General features: G+C 28.6%; 1 protein-coding gene across 2 annotated transcripts; it reads left to right on the top strand.

Annotated features, from left to right (window-relative positions):
- The first annotated feature begins 467 nt into the window (after positions 1–467).
- On the top strand, positions 468–14,110 carry LOC130943704 (solanesyl diphosphate synthase 3, chloroplastic/mitochondrial-like). Of its 2 annotated transcripts, none has more exons than XM_057871704.1 (12): positions 468–1,046; positions 7,386–7,472; positions 8,016–8,096; positions 8,221–8,292; positions 8,602–8,736; positions 10,448–10,534; positions 11,219–11,290; positions 11,388–11,473; positions 11,716–11,848; positions 12,087–12,176; positions 12,540–12,638; positions 13,441–14,110. In XM_057871704.1, the coding sequence occupies exons 1-12, from the start codon at positions 897–899 to the stop codon at positions 13,615–13,617; spliced, it is 1,269 nt and encodes a 422-aa protein (XP_057727687.1). In that variant the 5' UTR covers positions 468–896; the 3' UTR covers positions 13,618–14,110. The 2 variants fall into 2 exon arrangements, with proteins under 2 accessions (XP_057727687.1, XP_057727688.1); XM_057871705.1 differs by lacking the exon at positions 468–1,046 and adding an exon at positions 6,947–7,118.
- Positions 14,111–18,628: the final 4,518 nt, after the last annotated feature.

Below are 18,628 nucleotides of genomic sequence, written 5' to 3'. Positions count from 1 at the left end.
CAAAATGATTGAACCTCAATACTTTATAAATATCAAATATCAATGTAGACAGAAGTTGGATTTGATGACATGAGCCTAGCCATGCTTTATTTAAATAATAAGTAACAAATTTTTACCATCTGATCTATTACTTTAAATAAGAAATGTCAAAAACATTTTTAATAAAAAAAATTAATTATTCATTATCAAAGGTGAAATCACTTACTCTAATACTCTCCTATATTCTTTGAACTTTAATATACTAAAAATCTATTTAAAATTGTTACTAATTTAAACGTTAAAGTTTTTGCACGTATTCTCACCATCCTTTTCAAAAAGAATCTAAATCTCACTTTTAGACTTAAATCTATCTATTGTAAATAACCCTCAAAAAAAAATTTATTAATTTGAATAAGGTAAAATCTTTGAAATTTTCTGCATGCCTTAGTGCTCTTTCTACCACATATTCAGATGATGGGTCCAACGATAATAATTTGCTCATCAATAATGGTCCTTGTTGCAATAAGCTACCCCATTTTAACACTTTAATTCCACACATGTAGAAATTTTTGGCCATCTACACAGTAGCATTGGCAGAAAAAAAATCTCCAAAGTGTGAGATCTTAACTCCTAGCACGCAGCATCAAGAGAGACCAGCCCATTCTTCACCTGCTGATAGCTGTTGTGTGCTCTTCTCTTCTCCCCAATCAACCGCACAACTCCTCCCTTCTCCTCCTTCCGGAACCCGCCGCCACCAAAATCTTACTGCGGCTTTTCTTGCCGGCGACACCGAGTCCGCGATCCATTTTCACATCGCTTACATCAGCCTTAGGTCAGTTATCATCCAACGTACCAGTAATTAACAAGGGCGGTCGTGTGTGCTTTCTCTCTCACCGGAACCTACTTTTTTTTATACGATGTCGTTTTATCGCGGATTGTATAAGATTGCGAGAAATCTCAGAGGCGGCGGCGGCAGCAGCTTTAACGGAAGTCGGTTCCATAGTCTCCAACTTCTTACTTCTCATGAACACAAGTCAATGAAGTCATCTATAGGCTCTGCTGAAATGGTAAATGTCTTCCTTCTCTCGGCTTTTAACTTCACTTCGTGTTTGTAATTAGGATCTAAAAGTTAATTCCTTTTAATCCACTCGGTTGAACGGTTGGAGCCACGAGTAAATTTGGAATCTGTTTATATAATTTCATTTTCTGAATTTTCACTTAATATCAATAAGCCTAATCATAGTGTTTCCACAATGTTTGATTCTAAATTGCAAGACACTAATGATTAAATCGTTAAACTATGGGCACCACTCGTATAAATAAAAAATAAAATAAAAAAGACAAACACAATTTTTTTAAATAGTTTATTTGGTTATAGTTCAAAAAATATGTTTTAAAAATTATGGATTAATAATAAAAATGTAAATTATAAATAAAATTAAATCAATAAGTAAATCAAGAGATTTAAGAGAAGAAATAATTAAATTATTTAAACTAATAGACAAAAAATTAATGATTCTAATTAATAGTAATTCAAATGAACTGAATTTTTTAAATTAATATAAAATATTTTTTTTAAATTTCAATTTTACAATAAATTTTATTCAAAATATTTAAAAATGAATAAAAATTGTTAGACTAAAATAAAATAATTAGCAATGAGAATTAGTAGATTAAAATATAGATTTTCAAAAATAAAAAAATCATAAAAATTGTAAATAAAAATTAAACTTGTAAAAAAATTATTAAATTTGCAAATAATGAGAAAAATATCAAAATGTTAATGAAATCAAAGTAGAAAAATAATATTATCAAATTTATAAAAATTAATAAAAAGATAAAACAATCATCTAATAATTTTTTTGTTAAAAATTAAAATTTTAAACAAATTAAAAAACAGTCCAATTACACATTTAAGTATTTTTTACAATAAAGTCCAACTAAATACACAGGCCCGTTTCATTAACGCAAACATATCATTCTTCTTCTTCTTTGCGTTCTTCCTTCTTCTTCTTTGCCTTCTTCGTTCTTCTTGTTCGCGTTCTTCTTTCTTCTTCTTCTTTGCGTGCTTCCTTCTTCTTCTTTGCTTTCTTCCTTCTTCTTATTCGCGTGTTTTCTCTCAATTGTCATTCTTTTATTGCTGCTGTTGTTGCTACATTTTTTTCCCTTTTAATTGAGGTTCATTTGGATTTAGAAATAAATTCGATGTATTTTTGTTGATGATTAAGTCTTTTTTATTGTTTGTTCAAAATTGAACTAATTTCAGTTCATTTGTGAATTAATTGAGGTTCATTTGATGCTATTGATAAGTACTGACCAAATTTTTTATTACTTAAGTAATTTCAGTTTATTTCTTAGTTTAATTGAGGTTCATTTGGATCCAGAAATAAATTGTATGTGTCTTTGTTGATGATTGAGTCTTTTTGACTACTTGTTTAAAACTGAACTAATTTCGATTTATTTGTGTGTTAATTGAGGTTCATCTGATACTGCTGATAAGTATTGACCAAATTTTTTATTCCTTAAGTAATTTCAGTTCATTTCTTAGTTTATTTGAGATTCATTTGGATTTAGAAATAAATTCGATGTATTTTTGTTGATGATTGAGACTTTTTTACGGTTTGTTCAAAACTGAACTAATTGAATGGAATATAATGCAATTGAATAAAGTGATAATGAATAATTTCATTCTTCTTTGCTAAAAAAATTGATCAATACTTATCAGCAGCATCAAGTGAGTTTCAATTAGCACATAAATGAACCGAAATTAGTTCAGATTTGAACAAACAGTCAAAAAGATTCTATCATTAACAAAAACACATCGAATTCATTTCTAGATTCAAATGAACCTCAATTAAACTAAGAAATGAACCGAAATTACTTAAGGAATAAAAAATTTAGTCAATACTTATTAGTAGCATCAAGTGAACCTCAATTAACACACAAATGAATCAAAATAAATTAAAAAATGAACCAAAATTATTTAATAATGGCATCAAAAAAATTAGAACTAATAAAGATATTTGCAAAATATTGTGTTATTGGTGATGACGATAACGAAAGATAAAATAAGAAAAAAGAAAAAAAGAAGAAGATGCAACATCAAGAAAGAAGAAGAAGGAGGAAGAGGGCAGAAAAAGAAGAACCGGCATGCGCGAATGGAAGATTCGCTGTTTACATTAAAAGTGAAAAGTTGTTTATATTTAAAAGTCAGTTATATATATGTGGTGCGTGAATGTAGAGGAGGTTATAAGGTTGGACTTAGTTAGTAAAATCACTTGGATGCAAAGTATTATTGATTAAAAAATTAATGTTAAAGACAAAATAAAAGAATATAACAACACTTTTTAATAATAACAATATTTTTAATTTATGTCACGTGTCAAAAATATAATACATAACAATCTATTGAATGAACAAGATCAACCATCTTTATTTATTTAAAAATGTTTTAAATGTTTTTACTAGAGTCTCCACCTTAAGTTATTACTTCCAATATAAGATGGATTAGCGGTAAATTCACTAGCGAGTCTAAATAATATACAGTGGAGTTATAACAATCAAAACTTAGTATTTATTTTTTCAATTCAACTATGTAATCAACATGAATTTTATTAACTTCTGCCAACTCTTGGTTATAACTGTATTTAATAGAAATATCTTTGTAAATGTATTTAATAAAAATATTTTTTTATGGTTATAGCTAAATCTTTGTGAATGTGTCTCCTTATACATGTCAATATTAATTGTAATTAAAATATAATAATTAATTATTATTGACAATAAATTGACAAATAATATATTAATACCCTATATTTTTTTTATAAGATAATTAAACATATTATATATCATAATAATTAAATATAAATATCTTAAAATTAATCTCAAATATTATAGAGATAAATTGTTATATTTAAAATCAATAAGTGCTCATTAATTTTTTTTATACATTTTCTGCAAGATTAACATATTATAAAAAATGTTAAGGAAATATATTTATAATTCATGTAAATAATTTGAAGTATAACTATAACATATGCACGAATAAAATAATAATAATATTACTAGAATTAAAATAAATTAAAATTTACAATTTATACAGATAATTGTTGAGGAGCTAAAATATCTTAAGTTTTGAAGAAGTTGATATTAATGTAGTATTAGTCGATACATTTTTGCTACTTTGGTCAGTTTTTTTTTTAAAGATCAATTGTTTTCATTTTATTTATAATTAAAATAAAGAATTTAATTAACATGTGTTATATGGTTGTATTTATTTACAAGAATAAAATACTAAAATATAGATACAAATATATAAAATTGTATTTGATAAATGAGATATAAAAAAATATTGTGTTTGAGATATTAGATTAATTTATTTTGTGTCCTTCTTACTAGATAGAGATATATATTTTTTTATTTTTCTTTTATTATTACTTTCAAATTTTCGTAATTACATTTTTTATCATTCTAATTTTTTATTCTAAATTTGACGTGAAGAAAAAAAAAGATAAATCAAATTTTTATTGTTTATTTTATCTTATATTTAATTTATTATTAAACAAAATATAAATATATTCTTTATAATTTTGTCTTTTATATCATATTTTCATAGTCTTATTTCATTTTATTCTCAAATCAAGTACAGCCTAAGAATACGTATTCTCAAAACCAAACACAGCTTAATGACATATATTAAAGTTATTAATCAAAAAAATTATTCTAGAAAATTGTGTGAAGTTTAATTTTAACATAATTATTATATATTTATTAAAACAAAATATTTAAATTTTTTTACTAACAGTCATCTTAATTTGTGTTTTAAGAACAATATTATCTAAATTCTAAAATAAATTTCTACAATTAAGAATTTATAGAAGTACGATCTTGGTCCTTAAGGTATAGGCCGAAAATTATTTTCGTCCCCAACCTTTTTTTACATACAAAATCGTTCCTAAGGTTTAAAATCAAGTTTTAAAATTGTCATTTTTACTTAAATATTAAAATTTTGGACCAAATTACCCATAACAAAAAATTATAAAAAAAAAGAAAAATAAGAGAAAGAGAGTGTTCTTGTTCTTGCAAAGGGAGAAAGGAAGAAGAAAATGGAGGAAGGGACGAAGAAGAAGAAGTTGTCCACGATTCACCTCTGCCTCCACTTCTGATGACACCTCCGTACAATTTTGGTTCCTAAGGTAATAACGATTTTAAAGCCAAGTAAAACCTTAGGAACAATTTTGTATGTAAAAAAAGGTTTGGGACGAAAATTTTTTTTAACATATACCTTAGAGACTAAAATCGTACTTAACACAAAATATTATATAAATTAATTAATCTCAAAATCTTATTTATAAAACAATCAATTTTATTTTTATTTATTTATTTTTGATCGGTACGTGCTCACATAGATCCAAAATCTAGGAAGTAAAGGCAATGTGACGATAAATTTTAGAAGGTTAGATTTAACAATATTCGTATAATTTTCTGAAGTGTTTAAGAATGCTCTCGATGGTTCTGGAACATTCTAAAATATCCTAGAAGGTCCCGAAATACCCTAGAAGGTTCTAGAAAACTCTGGAAGGTCATAAAGTATCCTAGAAAAGTGTGAATGTATATAGGAGTATGAATAGTAGTATGGAAGAATCTAGAAGTATTTAGAAAGTTGTAGTAGGATAGATATTTGTAATGAAGATTCTAGATAATTAATCTGGACCGTTGATTAGATTTAATCCTAACCATCCATTAAGGAGGTGGATGGCTATAAATAGGAGGTGAGAGTTAGAGTTTGGGTGTGAGTCATGTGTGAGTGATTTGTAACAAACACTTGAGTAATAAAGTGTTCTTTCTACCAAAGCTTCATTTCTCTTGTGTTCTCTTGTGTTCTTAGCTTTCTTGCTAAATACTGAGAATAATGCTAACTTGGTCTTAACTCAAGAAATTGAGTAAGTCCGAATGTCGACACAATAGCGTTGGAGTGTGTCTAAAACCATGACAATTAGACAAGTTCAAAAAGCAAGCTGCAAAGACAACTCACAGGACCATAGTAAACAATAATTAAAACATAAATACTACATTGTTATGTGTATGAATAAAAGAGCGACACCTATAGTAAGTCACGCAAACCAGAAGCATGATGGAATGGTGAATGCAAGTATTTTAATTGAAAAAAAGCTAGTTACAAAAAAGGACACATGGAGAATGATTCGCTACAGCAAGGACCAAGAAGTGAGAGAATTAGAACTATAAATATTTGCTTTGAAGGCTATGAGGCAACGTGATGTCGTATCTAGCACTCACAATTGACTCTATGGCTTGGCTTCACAACTATTCCTTTAATATGGCAACACATCTATATTTTAATATAAACATAAAACGAAAATAACACCAACCTCAAAGTCGGTTGCATATGCAATGTGTCAACTCACGTTCAGTCTATTAATACATGCATCGTGATTATCAGTACGCGCCATATTCTTTAAGTAATTCGGAAATATGATTAGAAAATGATAAAAATAGGAGAAAAGGCCAAGAAATAAAAGTGAAAAGTTCTTAAGGGTGGTTGTGGACGAAATGCATATATATATGCCTCCTCTACTCTATCTCGTTAAACGAGATAAAGACTTTACACAACACGTGTATAAAGATATGACCACGTTGTCTCGTGTCTTATCTTATTTACAGTATAAATGATATACGTATAATATTATGTTGTTTACATTATAAACAAGATAAGAGATTTGATGATTTTGGTCAAAATGCTACAAATTATTTATTTTGATAAATAAAACATTTATTTTATTTATTTAAAAAAAAACCATGTAAAACATAGTATCCTATCCCAGCTTGTTTTTTTAATTTTTCTTAAGGGTTAGCATATCATCATGTCATGGGCTTCGGTGTTTTGTTGGCCCATGGGTAGGCATGATTTATTTTAGGGGTGCCGTTGTTTTTTTAAAAAGGAATTCAAGTAAAATGTAAAATTAATCTTTGGGGGTTCAACGTAGCTTCACCCCCGTAAATTGATGCTGACTGTTAGGTACTTCGTAACTAGATGATTATTGTAGGTTCTTATTTCTTCGCTAGTTTGAAATTGATATGAAGCGAATCATGAATAATGGTTCTTGCTACAGGAGTCAGAGGTACGTGGAGGGTTAGACCAGTGAATTTGTTTCATGCTTCTTTTTAAATTGTAAAGTAAGGGGAAATGATTTCGATTTAGAGGGGGGAAAATGAATAACTAGCTGGAAATAGTTATGTTAACTAGAAGGAGATTTATTTTCAGTGGTTACAGTTTGTGCTAGTTTTAAAATATTATGGCTGCGGAAGATTGATGCTATTGAAATTTGGTTGATTAACAGAGTAATTGGAGAAATCTACTTTACTAATGCTTTAATTGTGAGATGCAGGTCAGAAGTTTTGTTTTCACAAAGGGTCTGCCAGCATTGCATAGTTGTAGTTATCAAATCCATCAAAAAAGCCACTCCATTTCTGAGGTAAGTTCATTTATGCATACTGCTAACACTGTTCTAAATCCCATTGCTTATAGGTTTAAAGCTAGGTGGATACTCCAATTAAGATTTCATAATTATCTTCATATACAGAAACTTTATTTTGACCATTGGATGATAGATTTTAGGCTTGAGTTTTATATGTTATAAAAGTGTTATCTTTGTTTAAAATGTGGCAACACAAATAAGTCACACTTTTTAAACTAAGATCATGATGAAAATATATTTTTGACATCTTCATTGGAGTAGTTGCCTTAAAAGCTATATCATTTCACTTTCTTTACATAAAAGCTTCTACATTGCAGAACAAAATTTGAAAATTCTGTTTGAGTGGCTACATTATTTATAAATCACTATTAGGATTTCCATAGCTTTAAATGTTCTCCAGACTCCAGAGAAGCTTAATCTGGTTCTGTTAGTACAGGTTATTAAGAATTAAATTGGAAATGTCTCTTCAATCTTACGTTTCTCAATGATTTTCACATTCTAAACTTCTATTGAGACATATGTACTGATGTTACTTCTCAGGATGAACTTGATCCATTTTCCATGGTTGCTGATGAACTATCACTTGTTGCTAACAATTTGCGAGCAATGGTAGTTGCTGAGGTATTAAGCTGTTTGTAAGTTTGTTCTTTACTTTTAATGCATATGCTTGGAAGTAGCAAATTTTCAAAACTTATTTCTGTTTAAAGTCAGGTGTAGCTCATAGTGAAATTGAATATCATGACAGGTTCCTAAACTTGCCTTAAGTGCTGAATACTTCTTCAGAGTGGGGGTGGAAGGAAAAAGATTTCGTCCAACTGTAAGAATAGTTTTAGTTGTAATCTGATCTAGTGTTTAATCTCTTATCCAAAATTGTTTTCTTCTGTGTTTTATAATATTGGAATTTGGAGAAATGAGGAATATTTGGGAAACCTGAATGTTTAGACTGCGCGATGGACTAGGGTTTTTCAAACTAAAGCTCCACTTCTTCCTTGTTTTAGTATTTCTAAGTATCAAGAGCATTATTGTCATATTTTACTTTATCAATTTTATGTGGAAAGTGAATTTGGCAGCAACATGTTTTCTGATGTCCTTGATGCTTATGATTGATGTATGGATACCTCTGCAGGTTTTATTGTTAATGTCAACAGCATTAAAACTATCAACACCCAAGCCACCTCACCATTTTGACCAAGGAGGCAGTGTTGTGACAGATCTACGCGCAAGACAGCAATCCATGGCTGAAATAACTGAGATGATCCATGTGAGTCCTTCAGAAAATGTGCTATATTAAATAGATATACTTTTTTTGACAATGTTGATTCTCTTAAGCATAAATAGAACTTACATGGTAGTTGGTTATTGATCTATATTTTTTCTTTGGCTTATGATTGTACGATGGCATTCCTATGAAATATAAAACAGATAAATCTGAACTTATTAAGTTCATTAATCTGTAGTCAGAATTGGGAGAAGAAATGTCTTGTATTTAAGTCTGAACAAAGCATGGAATTGTATTTATGATCTCTGCCTGCAGGTTACAGTTGTTTTAAGGGAAAATGCATATTTTTTAGGCTGAGAGATAGATAATTTTAGGTTTAATTATTCGGTTGGTCATATAGTTTTACCAAATTTATAATTAAGTGTCTATAATTTTTTTTCCTTTAACTTGAATCCCTAAACCATTTTAAATTTTTTTAATTAGGGAGTGAGTATAATAGTAAATTCACACTTTATAAACTTTTTTTTTTAAATAGGGACCTAATTAAAAAATTTAAATGGTTTAGGGACTAGATTGAAATTAAAAAAATATAGGAACTTAATTATAATATTGGTAAAACTATAGAGACCAACAGAATAATTAAACTATAATTTTATGAATGTGTTCTAGGTTTAGCTATCTGTGGAAAGTATTGGAAGATAACTGTGATCGTACGAATATAAGATGATGCATAAACAACAACAAAAGCAACTGAGCCCCCTTCTTTTTTTTCACAAGGTGGAGTTGGCTATATGGATTAGATAATATCATAGTGTTTTGTTGTGAACTATGTATCAATTTACACCATTTATAATCTAATTACCTTTTAATAATTTCACCTAAAGTTAGGTCTTCCTCTGCACATGTCCAAATCACCTTAGCTGAGCTTGTACCATCTTTTTAACAATATATGCAACCCCAACTTTTTTTCTGATGCATTCATTTTGAACCTTATCTCTTTTAGTATGCCCGCACAGGCACACATCTAGTGCAACATCCTCATCTCTGTCGCATAGCTAGTGTGTAGTTTATTTTCTTGTTCATTTTTTACCGATCAATCATCACTCCCAGATAGCAATGATTAGACAGTTGTGGAGTAAAATATATCCTTAAGCTTTAGTGGAATTTTTGTTATTAAATAATCTCAAACAACTTTGATAGCACGCCTCCATTTTGTCCATCCAGCATGAATTTTATTTTATTTACATCTCCATCCATTTTAGTTTAATCACTTTATGTGTTAGTTGCCGTTTTTTATGTCTATCAAAAACTTTTCATTCAAGGTATACATGATCCCGTCTCCTGCTCTTTCTATTTCCCCCTAATAAGACATTAGAATTACCTTTTGTGGACTTCTGTCTACAAAAATAGCTGCTTCCTGCCCCCTCTACTATGAATGAGTTACTGTTGTTTAAGTTTAAGAGGAATGCTAGAGAGCGATCAGAATTTATTATTTTTGGCCATCAGTTAGTGATCAATGTTTTAAAGTGTGGGCTAAAGTATATTGTTGGATTATTAGACTAAAGAAATAAACAATAAATTTTGATGGCCTTTTAGCATTTTTCTTTCGGGAAAGCACCCAGCGATTACTTTGTTTTCAAAAAACGTGGTCATAATGTTAAGTTATTTATATGTTTTGGAAGTTTTTTTTTTTTTGGGGGGGGGGGGGGTGTTTGGATTTCTGCCAAACTAATGTTGTTATAATTTGCCACAGGTGGCTAGTCTTCTTCATGATGATATTCTGGATGATGCAGACACCAGACGTGGTATTGATTCATTAAATATTGTAATGGGCAATAAGGTAAATTGAGTTTTGTTCATATTACCTGCATAGTATTTTCCATTTGTTCTCAAATGTTTAATGATGTTTCCACATTTGATACAACTTTTTTTGAGATGATTGCTTTTCTATATTCTTTTTAGGGAAACTAACAAAATTGCTCCGGATTTTTTATAACACTAAAAAAAGTACCCTCCACTTTTGATAATGACAAAAATATCCTCAAAATATTATAAAATGCGGCAAAAATAACCAAAAAGAATTTTTTTAGAAGTAACAAACGACTTTTGTATTTGACAAACTGCTTATGCATTTGATCCAAATTTTGTAGGAATTTTTGAATAAACTATTTATAAATACATACAAAAAAGGGGATATTCAATCTCCAAAATTTTTTTCATTTTTTAAAAGTATTCTTGGCCGTTAACAAACAAAAATTGCAAAAAGAAAGTCTACTTAGCATAAAATCTTCAAATTTTAAAAATATTGCATTTTTCTAATTATATTTGCAAAAAATTACATCAAAATCCAATCTCTAAAATATATTTTGAGAATATATATTTAACCGTGGGTATTCTTGTCGTGTTAAAAATATTTTGACGACATTTTTAACATAAACAAAAGTAGAAGTTTTTTTTGTCAACGTTTTCAAAATTTGGGGGTGATTTTGGTAGTTTACCATTCTTTTTATAAATTTTGATGCAGTGGGCAGTGTTGGCTGGGGATTTTTTGCTTTCTAGGGCTTCTTTTGCTTTGGCTTCTCTGCAAAACACAGAGGTAAGGCCCTCAGGCATGTGGCTGATATTTTGTATAGTAAAAGTATAAAGATGAGGAAAATACACCTTAGATTTACGTAAGGACTGTACTTCTGCAGGTTGTATCTTTGATGACAAGAGCTATAGATGATCTTGTAAGAGGAGAGATCATGCAAATGAGTACGACAGCAGATCAGCAATATAGGTAAGCATTGTATTTGTGACTACTATGCTTCTATGGTCTTTGTACATGGGAAGTTTATATTCATTCTACATAATTTGTACCACTATATCTGAGTTACTTATGGTTTGTGTAAAAACTTCCCAATGTAATTATTAGTTAGTTAGATGGATAGTAAAGTTTATTTGATTTTCTCTTGCACTACACAATTAGGGGCAAGTCTTGGAAGCTTTTGGTGGATTTCTAAGAATTGATTATATTTTCAGTATGGAATATTATATGCAGAAGACATATTACAAGACTGCATCATTGATTTCAAACAGTTGCAAGTCAGTAGCCGTCCAAGCTGGCCAAACAGCAGAAATTGCAATGCTTGCTTTTGACTATGGAAAAAATCTGGTTTGTATACCTGGGTTTTCATTTTTAAGTATCATGTTACACTTTTAAATACCCAGTCTTTACAGAAAGAAAGATATTGCACTGAGCCTTTAAGATGTGCCCTTCAATTTATCTGGCATCGGAGCAACATTTCAGCTGATATCTTTTCATATACCAGTGCTTGTTTCATATGTGAATGTTGGTGAATTTATTTTTTCTAGACAGCATAATCTGAAACCCCCACTTTCCTCTTTTGTAGGGGTTGGCATTTCAGTTGATAGATGATGTGCTTGATTTCACAGGCACATCGGCTTCCCTTGGAAAGGGTTTTTTGTCAGACATTCGCCATGTACTTTCAAATACTTCTGATTCTTCATTAGTCCTGAGTTTTTATCTAATATAGTTTAGGAAGAATTTTAAGTGTACCAGGTATACCAGTGTTTCAATAATTTTAATCGTTGATCTCAATTATAAAAAATATATATAATATATATTAATTAAAATCAACGGTTAAGATTACTGGAATACTAATGTTTCGGATACATTTGAAAATTTTCCTATAATTTAATATATTTTGATGAAAGCATATGAATCCACGATATGATCATTTTGTCAAATGCATTATCCATGTTCATTCTTGTTTCCCATGACTCTATTTCTGCCTTTCTTCAATACTGAGTTCTTATGACCCGCTATTGATCCAATTTGGTAGGGAATTGTAACTGCTCCAATATTGTTTGCAATGGAGGAGTTCCCTCAGCTGCGTGCAGTTGTTGATAAGGGCTTTGACAACCCTGAAAATGTTGATATTGTAAGTTAATGTGACGGATTTCATCAATATTTTCTCCCTTTGGAAAGTAATAAATTACCGTGTTAAGACAAAGCTCAATTATGATAGTATCTCCATTGAAATAACGTGTGAAAAAATCTCTGGGCTTAGAAGTATGAAAAATACTTGCGCCAATTTTATCTTAAGGTTAATTAAGAATTGGGAAGGAAATGGATGAAAAATTTTGATAGCTTAATGTCAAGGATCAACTCTCCCCAAGCTTAACGTATTGCATATGTCCAACTGCCTAGAAAGCACATTTATTTGATACGTGTTTGTGTCAGACTGTCGGAATCTCAAAGACCCTTGTACGCTAACACACAACACATGCATCCATTATCAAATATTTGATATACCATAATCATTTATGATGAACAAGTGTTCATATTAACCAAGTTGGGTTGGTCTAGTGGTTAGCTCATTAGTCCACTTAAACAAGTGTCAGAGATTCGAATCCTGCTTTGTGTATGCAGCAATCCAAGAGCAAGTATGCATGCGACATATACCAAGATTCTTGGCCCCTCAAAAAGTTTCAGATGTATTGACCTGTAGCAAGTTCTGCTGTGCATTAAGTATAATTTGTAGTGGTTGATTTGAAGTTCATTTCATTCTTTCTGTGATCATGATATCATGTTTTTGCATCATGCGGTGTTGACATGCAGGCTTGTCATTTTAACAACAAATATATAAGGGTTATCTTTCGAAAGTTCATAATTATGTATTTTAATTTCTCTTTTTTTCCCCGGTAACATGTTTGATTATATTTTTATATTTGCAAATATAGGCTCTTGGGTACCTTGGAAAGAGCAGAGGTATACAAAGGACAAAAGACCTGGCTGTAATTCATGCTAACCTTGCAGTAGCAGCAATTGATTCCTTACCAGACAGTGATGATGAGGAAGTAAAAAAATCAAGGAGAGCCCTTGTAAATCTTACTCAAAGAATCATTGTTAGTCACTAGCTTAGCTCTTTACTTGTAACTTAAGTTACTGATATAATTGGTTGGTTAGTTGTTGTAGTAATAAGTGAAAGCTTTTCAAAGATGCTGAATTAATTATGAACATAAAAAACAAATTTACTGTCACAACTAAAATAGTCCTGAGATTAGCGTTGTGTACTAAAATTGTCCCCGATATTTCAATTGCATTAATTATATTCTTGAGATTGACAAAAGTGCACTATATTAGTTTCTGACTCATTTTTCATTAATGACGTGACGACATGGCTTGATGACGTGGACTGTAAGTGACACGTGTCACTCTATGATTTGGCTACGTGTAATGATATGATAATGTGGTGACCAGTGACACGTGGCATGCTGATGTGGATGGCTGTGTCACGTGTCCGTTTGTGCCATATGTCTTAACAGTATTCGTCTACGTGTCGTTCATTATGTCATTATTGTAGATGCATCAAATTAGTCCCTTATTTTGCATTAAGTGACTCATTTTAGTACCTGAAATTGAATGTCGTGCACCAAACTAATTCTTTCACCAATTTTTTCTTATTTTTTTTTATAAATTCAAAAAATTCTCAATATTTTTGAATGCATTAATTTTAGTTCTATTTTTTCACATGTTAATCAAATAAAAATGCTTTTATAAAATATTTTTTCTCTCGTGAATACCCTAATTACCGACTTGGAGTTGATGTGAAGCCGTGAAGGCATTTCAAGCACCTTCACTACCATCTCCGACTTCTTTTAAGCTTTTATAAAATATTTTTCTCTTGCGGATACCCCTAACCGCCGTTTTGGAGTTGACATGAAAGCATTTTAAACTTCTCTCATTACCATCTTCAACCTCCTTTATCTAGACTGCAGAGGTCGGAGATAATAGTGAGGGTGCTTGAAGTGTCTTCAATCTAACTCATTTACACATAACAAAAACGTGCATTTCATAAGAACAAAAAAAATATTTATTTTAATTATTGATTTCTTGTTAAAAAACACATGTTTTTTGATGAAAAAAATGTGTCTAATCAATCATATAATTATTTTTTTATAATAATATACTTATATATTACAAAATTTACCAATATTAAATTATTAAAAAAATTATATAATTAAAACTAAAATCTTAAAACTTTTTATGAAAACACTTGTATTTAAACGATATATGAAAAAATAGAAATAAAATTAGTGCATTCAAGATATTGAAAATTTTAAATTTAAAAAAATGAGAAAAAAATTGTTTAAAGGACTAGTTTGGTGCAGGACATTCAATTTCAGGGACTAAAATGAGTTACTTAATACGAAGTAATGGACTAATTTGGTGTATCTACAATGATGACATAATGGACGACACGTGGACGAATACTGTTGCGACACGTGACACAAACGGACATGTGGCCAAATAACGTGACACGTGACACAACCATTCACATCAGCATGCCACGTGTCACTGATCACCACATCATTCTACTATTATACATGATCAAATTATAGAGTGACACGTGTCATTTACAGTCTACGTCATCAAGCTATGTCATCACGTCGTTAATGAAAAATGAGTCAGAGACTAATATGGTACACTTTTTTAATTTCAAAAGACGTAATTGGTGATTAAAATTTCAGAAATAATTTTAATGTACATATCAATCTCAAAAACAATTTTAGAGTTTAACTCCAAAAAGCATCGATGCAGAGAACAAGAAAAGAGGTAATGAATGATGGCTTAAGAAACAAGAAAATATACATTAGACTTCTCAAAGCCAATGAATCCCATCATACACACCTGTGAACAGAGGCTAAGAAAAGAGTCAGAAATTAAGAATTGACTAAAAAAACAAATAACAATCTATAATAAAATATAGGAAATGATATTGTAAATAACTACACTTAACAACGAGATACTCTTAATAATAAGTTAGTTGCATTCGGTCCATTTGAAAAATTTTAAAAGTTATTTTTTTAGTTTTTAATTTATGAAAAATAGTAATGGTAATGTTTAATGTAATTTTTAAAATTAAATTATAATTTTTTAAAAAATTATTTAAATATTTATAAAAAAATTAAAAAAATGACTTTTTTTTTATAATAAAAAAATTATCATAATTTTTTTAAATAAACACTTTAAAATTAAAAAACTAAATAAAAAATATTTTATAAATAAATTATTTTTAAAAGTAATATAAATATTTATTATTTAAATTACTTTTTTTTAACTTTAATTAAACTGTTTACCTGGCCCCAAATTAATTACCGTCACGGATATATATATACACTCCAGTGAAATGATCAATCAATATCTCATTTCATTCCCCACTTTGTGGTGATCTAACATGTTTATTTTAATATTTAAACCGGGTCTAGCCCAGAAACCTAAGAACCCCTTTTCAAACACAGGTCCAATACACCCAAGTCTAGACTAGATAAGGCCCAACCGTGTTTCTTCAAAAATACAAATAAAAAATTAATTCTTTGCACCACAAGGCAAAGCCAATAGCCAGCATGTAGATAAAGAACGCTAGTCACTAGTCAGTGAGTTTGTACTTTGTAGAGTGGGTATGATGATTCAAAGGGAAAAGAAAAGGAGATTTAACTCTATATTTTACCAAGAAGTTATTCAATTATTCATTTCTCACATGATTACAGAACTAACATTTTATAATGTTCTAGGGTATTAATAGGTATTAATGTTCTTATTAATCTATTTTTTAATAAAATTATGAATAACTAATATTTTTATTCGTAATATTATTACGGAAATATAATTTTTTTAAAATTATGGTCTACTTTGTTCTAACAGTTATGGATTATACATGTCATAAAAGATTTATAAAATTAAACTACTTTTACAACAAAAATCGTAAGTTGATAAAAATCTCTAATTAAAAAGATCAAGGTATACGTAGATAAAAAATTAAATAATAAAATTTTTAGTTAATATTTTTATATGAAAAAGTCTATTTTTTATTAATAATTAATTTTAACATTTGTTATCTAAAATTTAAAACAATTTATTAACGTGTATAATTTTACATTTAATTAGGTGTTAAGTCTGTTGCACCAATAGAAATAATTAATTTTTATACTTGCTATCTAAAAATAATATTTTTTTGCTATGTATATAAAAATATAATTAGATATTAGCATAAAAAAAATTATACTGATAGTTATAAAATTAACTCAAAATTAATTTTTTTTAAAATTATATAGAGTAAAAATAGTAGAGAGAAATAGAAAAATGGAGAGAGGTAGATGAGAGAATTTAGGAAGAGAATTTATTAATTATTTCAAAAAAAATATTTTCTCTCAATTTTAATAAGAGTATCATGTGACACATTTGATTATTAAATTAGATAGTAATACATGATACATAATATAGGTATATTTCAATTTCAATTTTAATTTTAATATTTCAATTTTAATTTTAATGCAGTTAAAGAATGTCATGTTGTATATTTTAATTGTCAAATTAGTATTTTGGTTGTAAAATTAGTAAGGAGAAAGGAAGAATTCTTTAATTTTGGAGGGAAAGATTTAATTTCAATTACAATGAGAAAAGATATGTGACACATTTTGGTTGTAAAAATTAGTAAAGAGTAGAGAAAAATTTTTTAATTTTAGAAAGAAAAATTTAATTTTAATTATAATAAAAAAGTGACATGTGACACATTTTTACTCTAAAATTAAAGATATATAATAAATAATAATAATAACAATTTTGATATTAGTCAAGATGGTAGTATATTACACTAAAATTAAAATATTATTGGTTAAACTTTTGGTACCAACAAATATCTTTTATAATTATATTAAAAAAATTGTTTACTAATTCTCCTTTATATTCCTTGTAGCTGTAGATATTAATATTCTTAGTACAATCAGTTCTTTTAATCAACTCATCTTTAAAAAAAAAAAAAAAACACTAATTTAAATATTCAATACACGACACTTTAATTAGTGGATAAATGAGATTTTGTTTAGTCTCAAATCAATTTTTTGAAAAGATCATTGAACTCGTTTATATCTGAAAGTTGGTCATTACTTATTAGAGAACACGTCCAATGTAAAATTATGAAGTTGACTATATATGAAGTGTCAATTGTTATATTAGTATGTAGCTGAATTTCTAATAATTTTATTGTACAAAAATATAATAAACTGAACAAAAAGCCAATTTTAGAACCATGTTTGGAATCGACTAGGCTGCAATTTCTAACATCATAATAATAATAATAATAATAATAATAATAATAATAATAATAATAATAATTTAAGATTAAAATGTTAACTAAAAGTTATATATGTTTGCAGCTTAAAAGCTTCACGTAAAAGAAAACCACAAACAAAAGCATAAGCCAGTGACAACAAAACATAACATACATAGCACCTTACTCCTCCTACTTAGAATTGAGATCCGACACCATATAAGAAGGGATTTGTCTCTCAAAATTAAAACTTTGATTTTACTTCTTGCCGCAAATTAGTCAGTTCTTGGTTTGTCGCGTGCATCATTTTTGCGTGTTTTCAAAGACAAGCACTATTAACCCGTGATGACAGTTTATTTATCATTCACATACATAATAAAATTATTTTTGATTTTTTGCTGCACCTGCTCCAGATTTATACTATTAATATGATAGTTACCCACATAAAAATGTTTAAAATTTGTATGCGATGATAATAACTAAAATGTTGAACATATTTTATATTAAATTATCTATCGATTCTCAATTATTACGTTTATATCAAAATATCTTTATATGACTTCACGTAAATAATTTGAAAACGTGGAAGATAAAATATAGTTGAATTTTAAAATTTTAAAAGTGTTTCCTTTTATTTGTCAAAATCATTTCTCATTAATACTATCATTTTCGTTTTCTAATACTAACACTTTAAATATTTAATATAGGTAACATATTTAGATACAATTGATCTAATTAATAAATTGACAATGTCGTCATCATCCAACATCTAATAATAACTTAAAAGATAAATAATTATACATGCATTTGAATGGCTG

This window comes from Arachis stenosperma, chromosome 8 (genome assembly GCF_014773155.1).
Source record: "Arachis stenosperma cultivar V10309 chromosome 8, arast.V10309.gnm1.PFL2, whole genome shotgun sequence".
NCBI classification, from domain to species: domain Eukaryota; kingdom Viridiplantae; phylum Streptophyta; class Magnoliopsida; order Fabales; family Fabaceae; genus Arachis; species Arachis stenosperma.
This window is presented reverse-complemented; position numbering and strand designations above follow the sequence as displayed.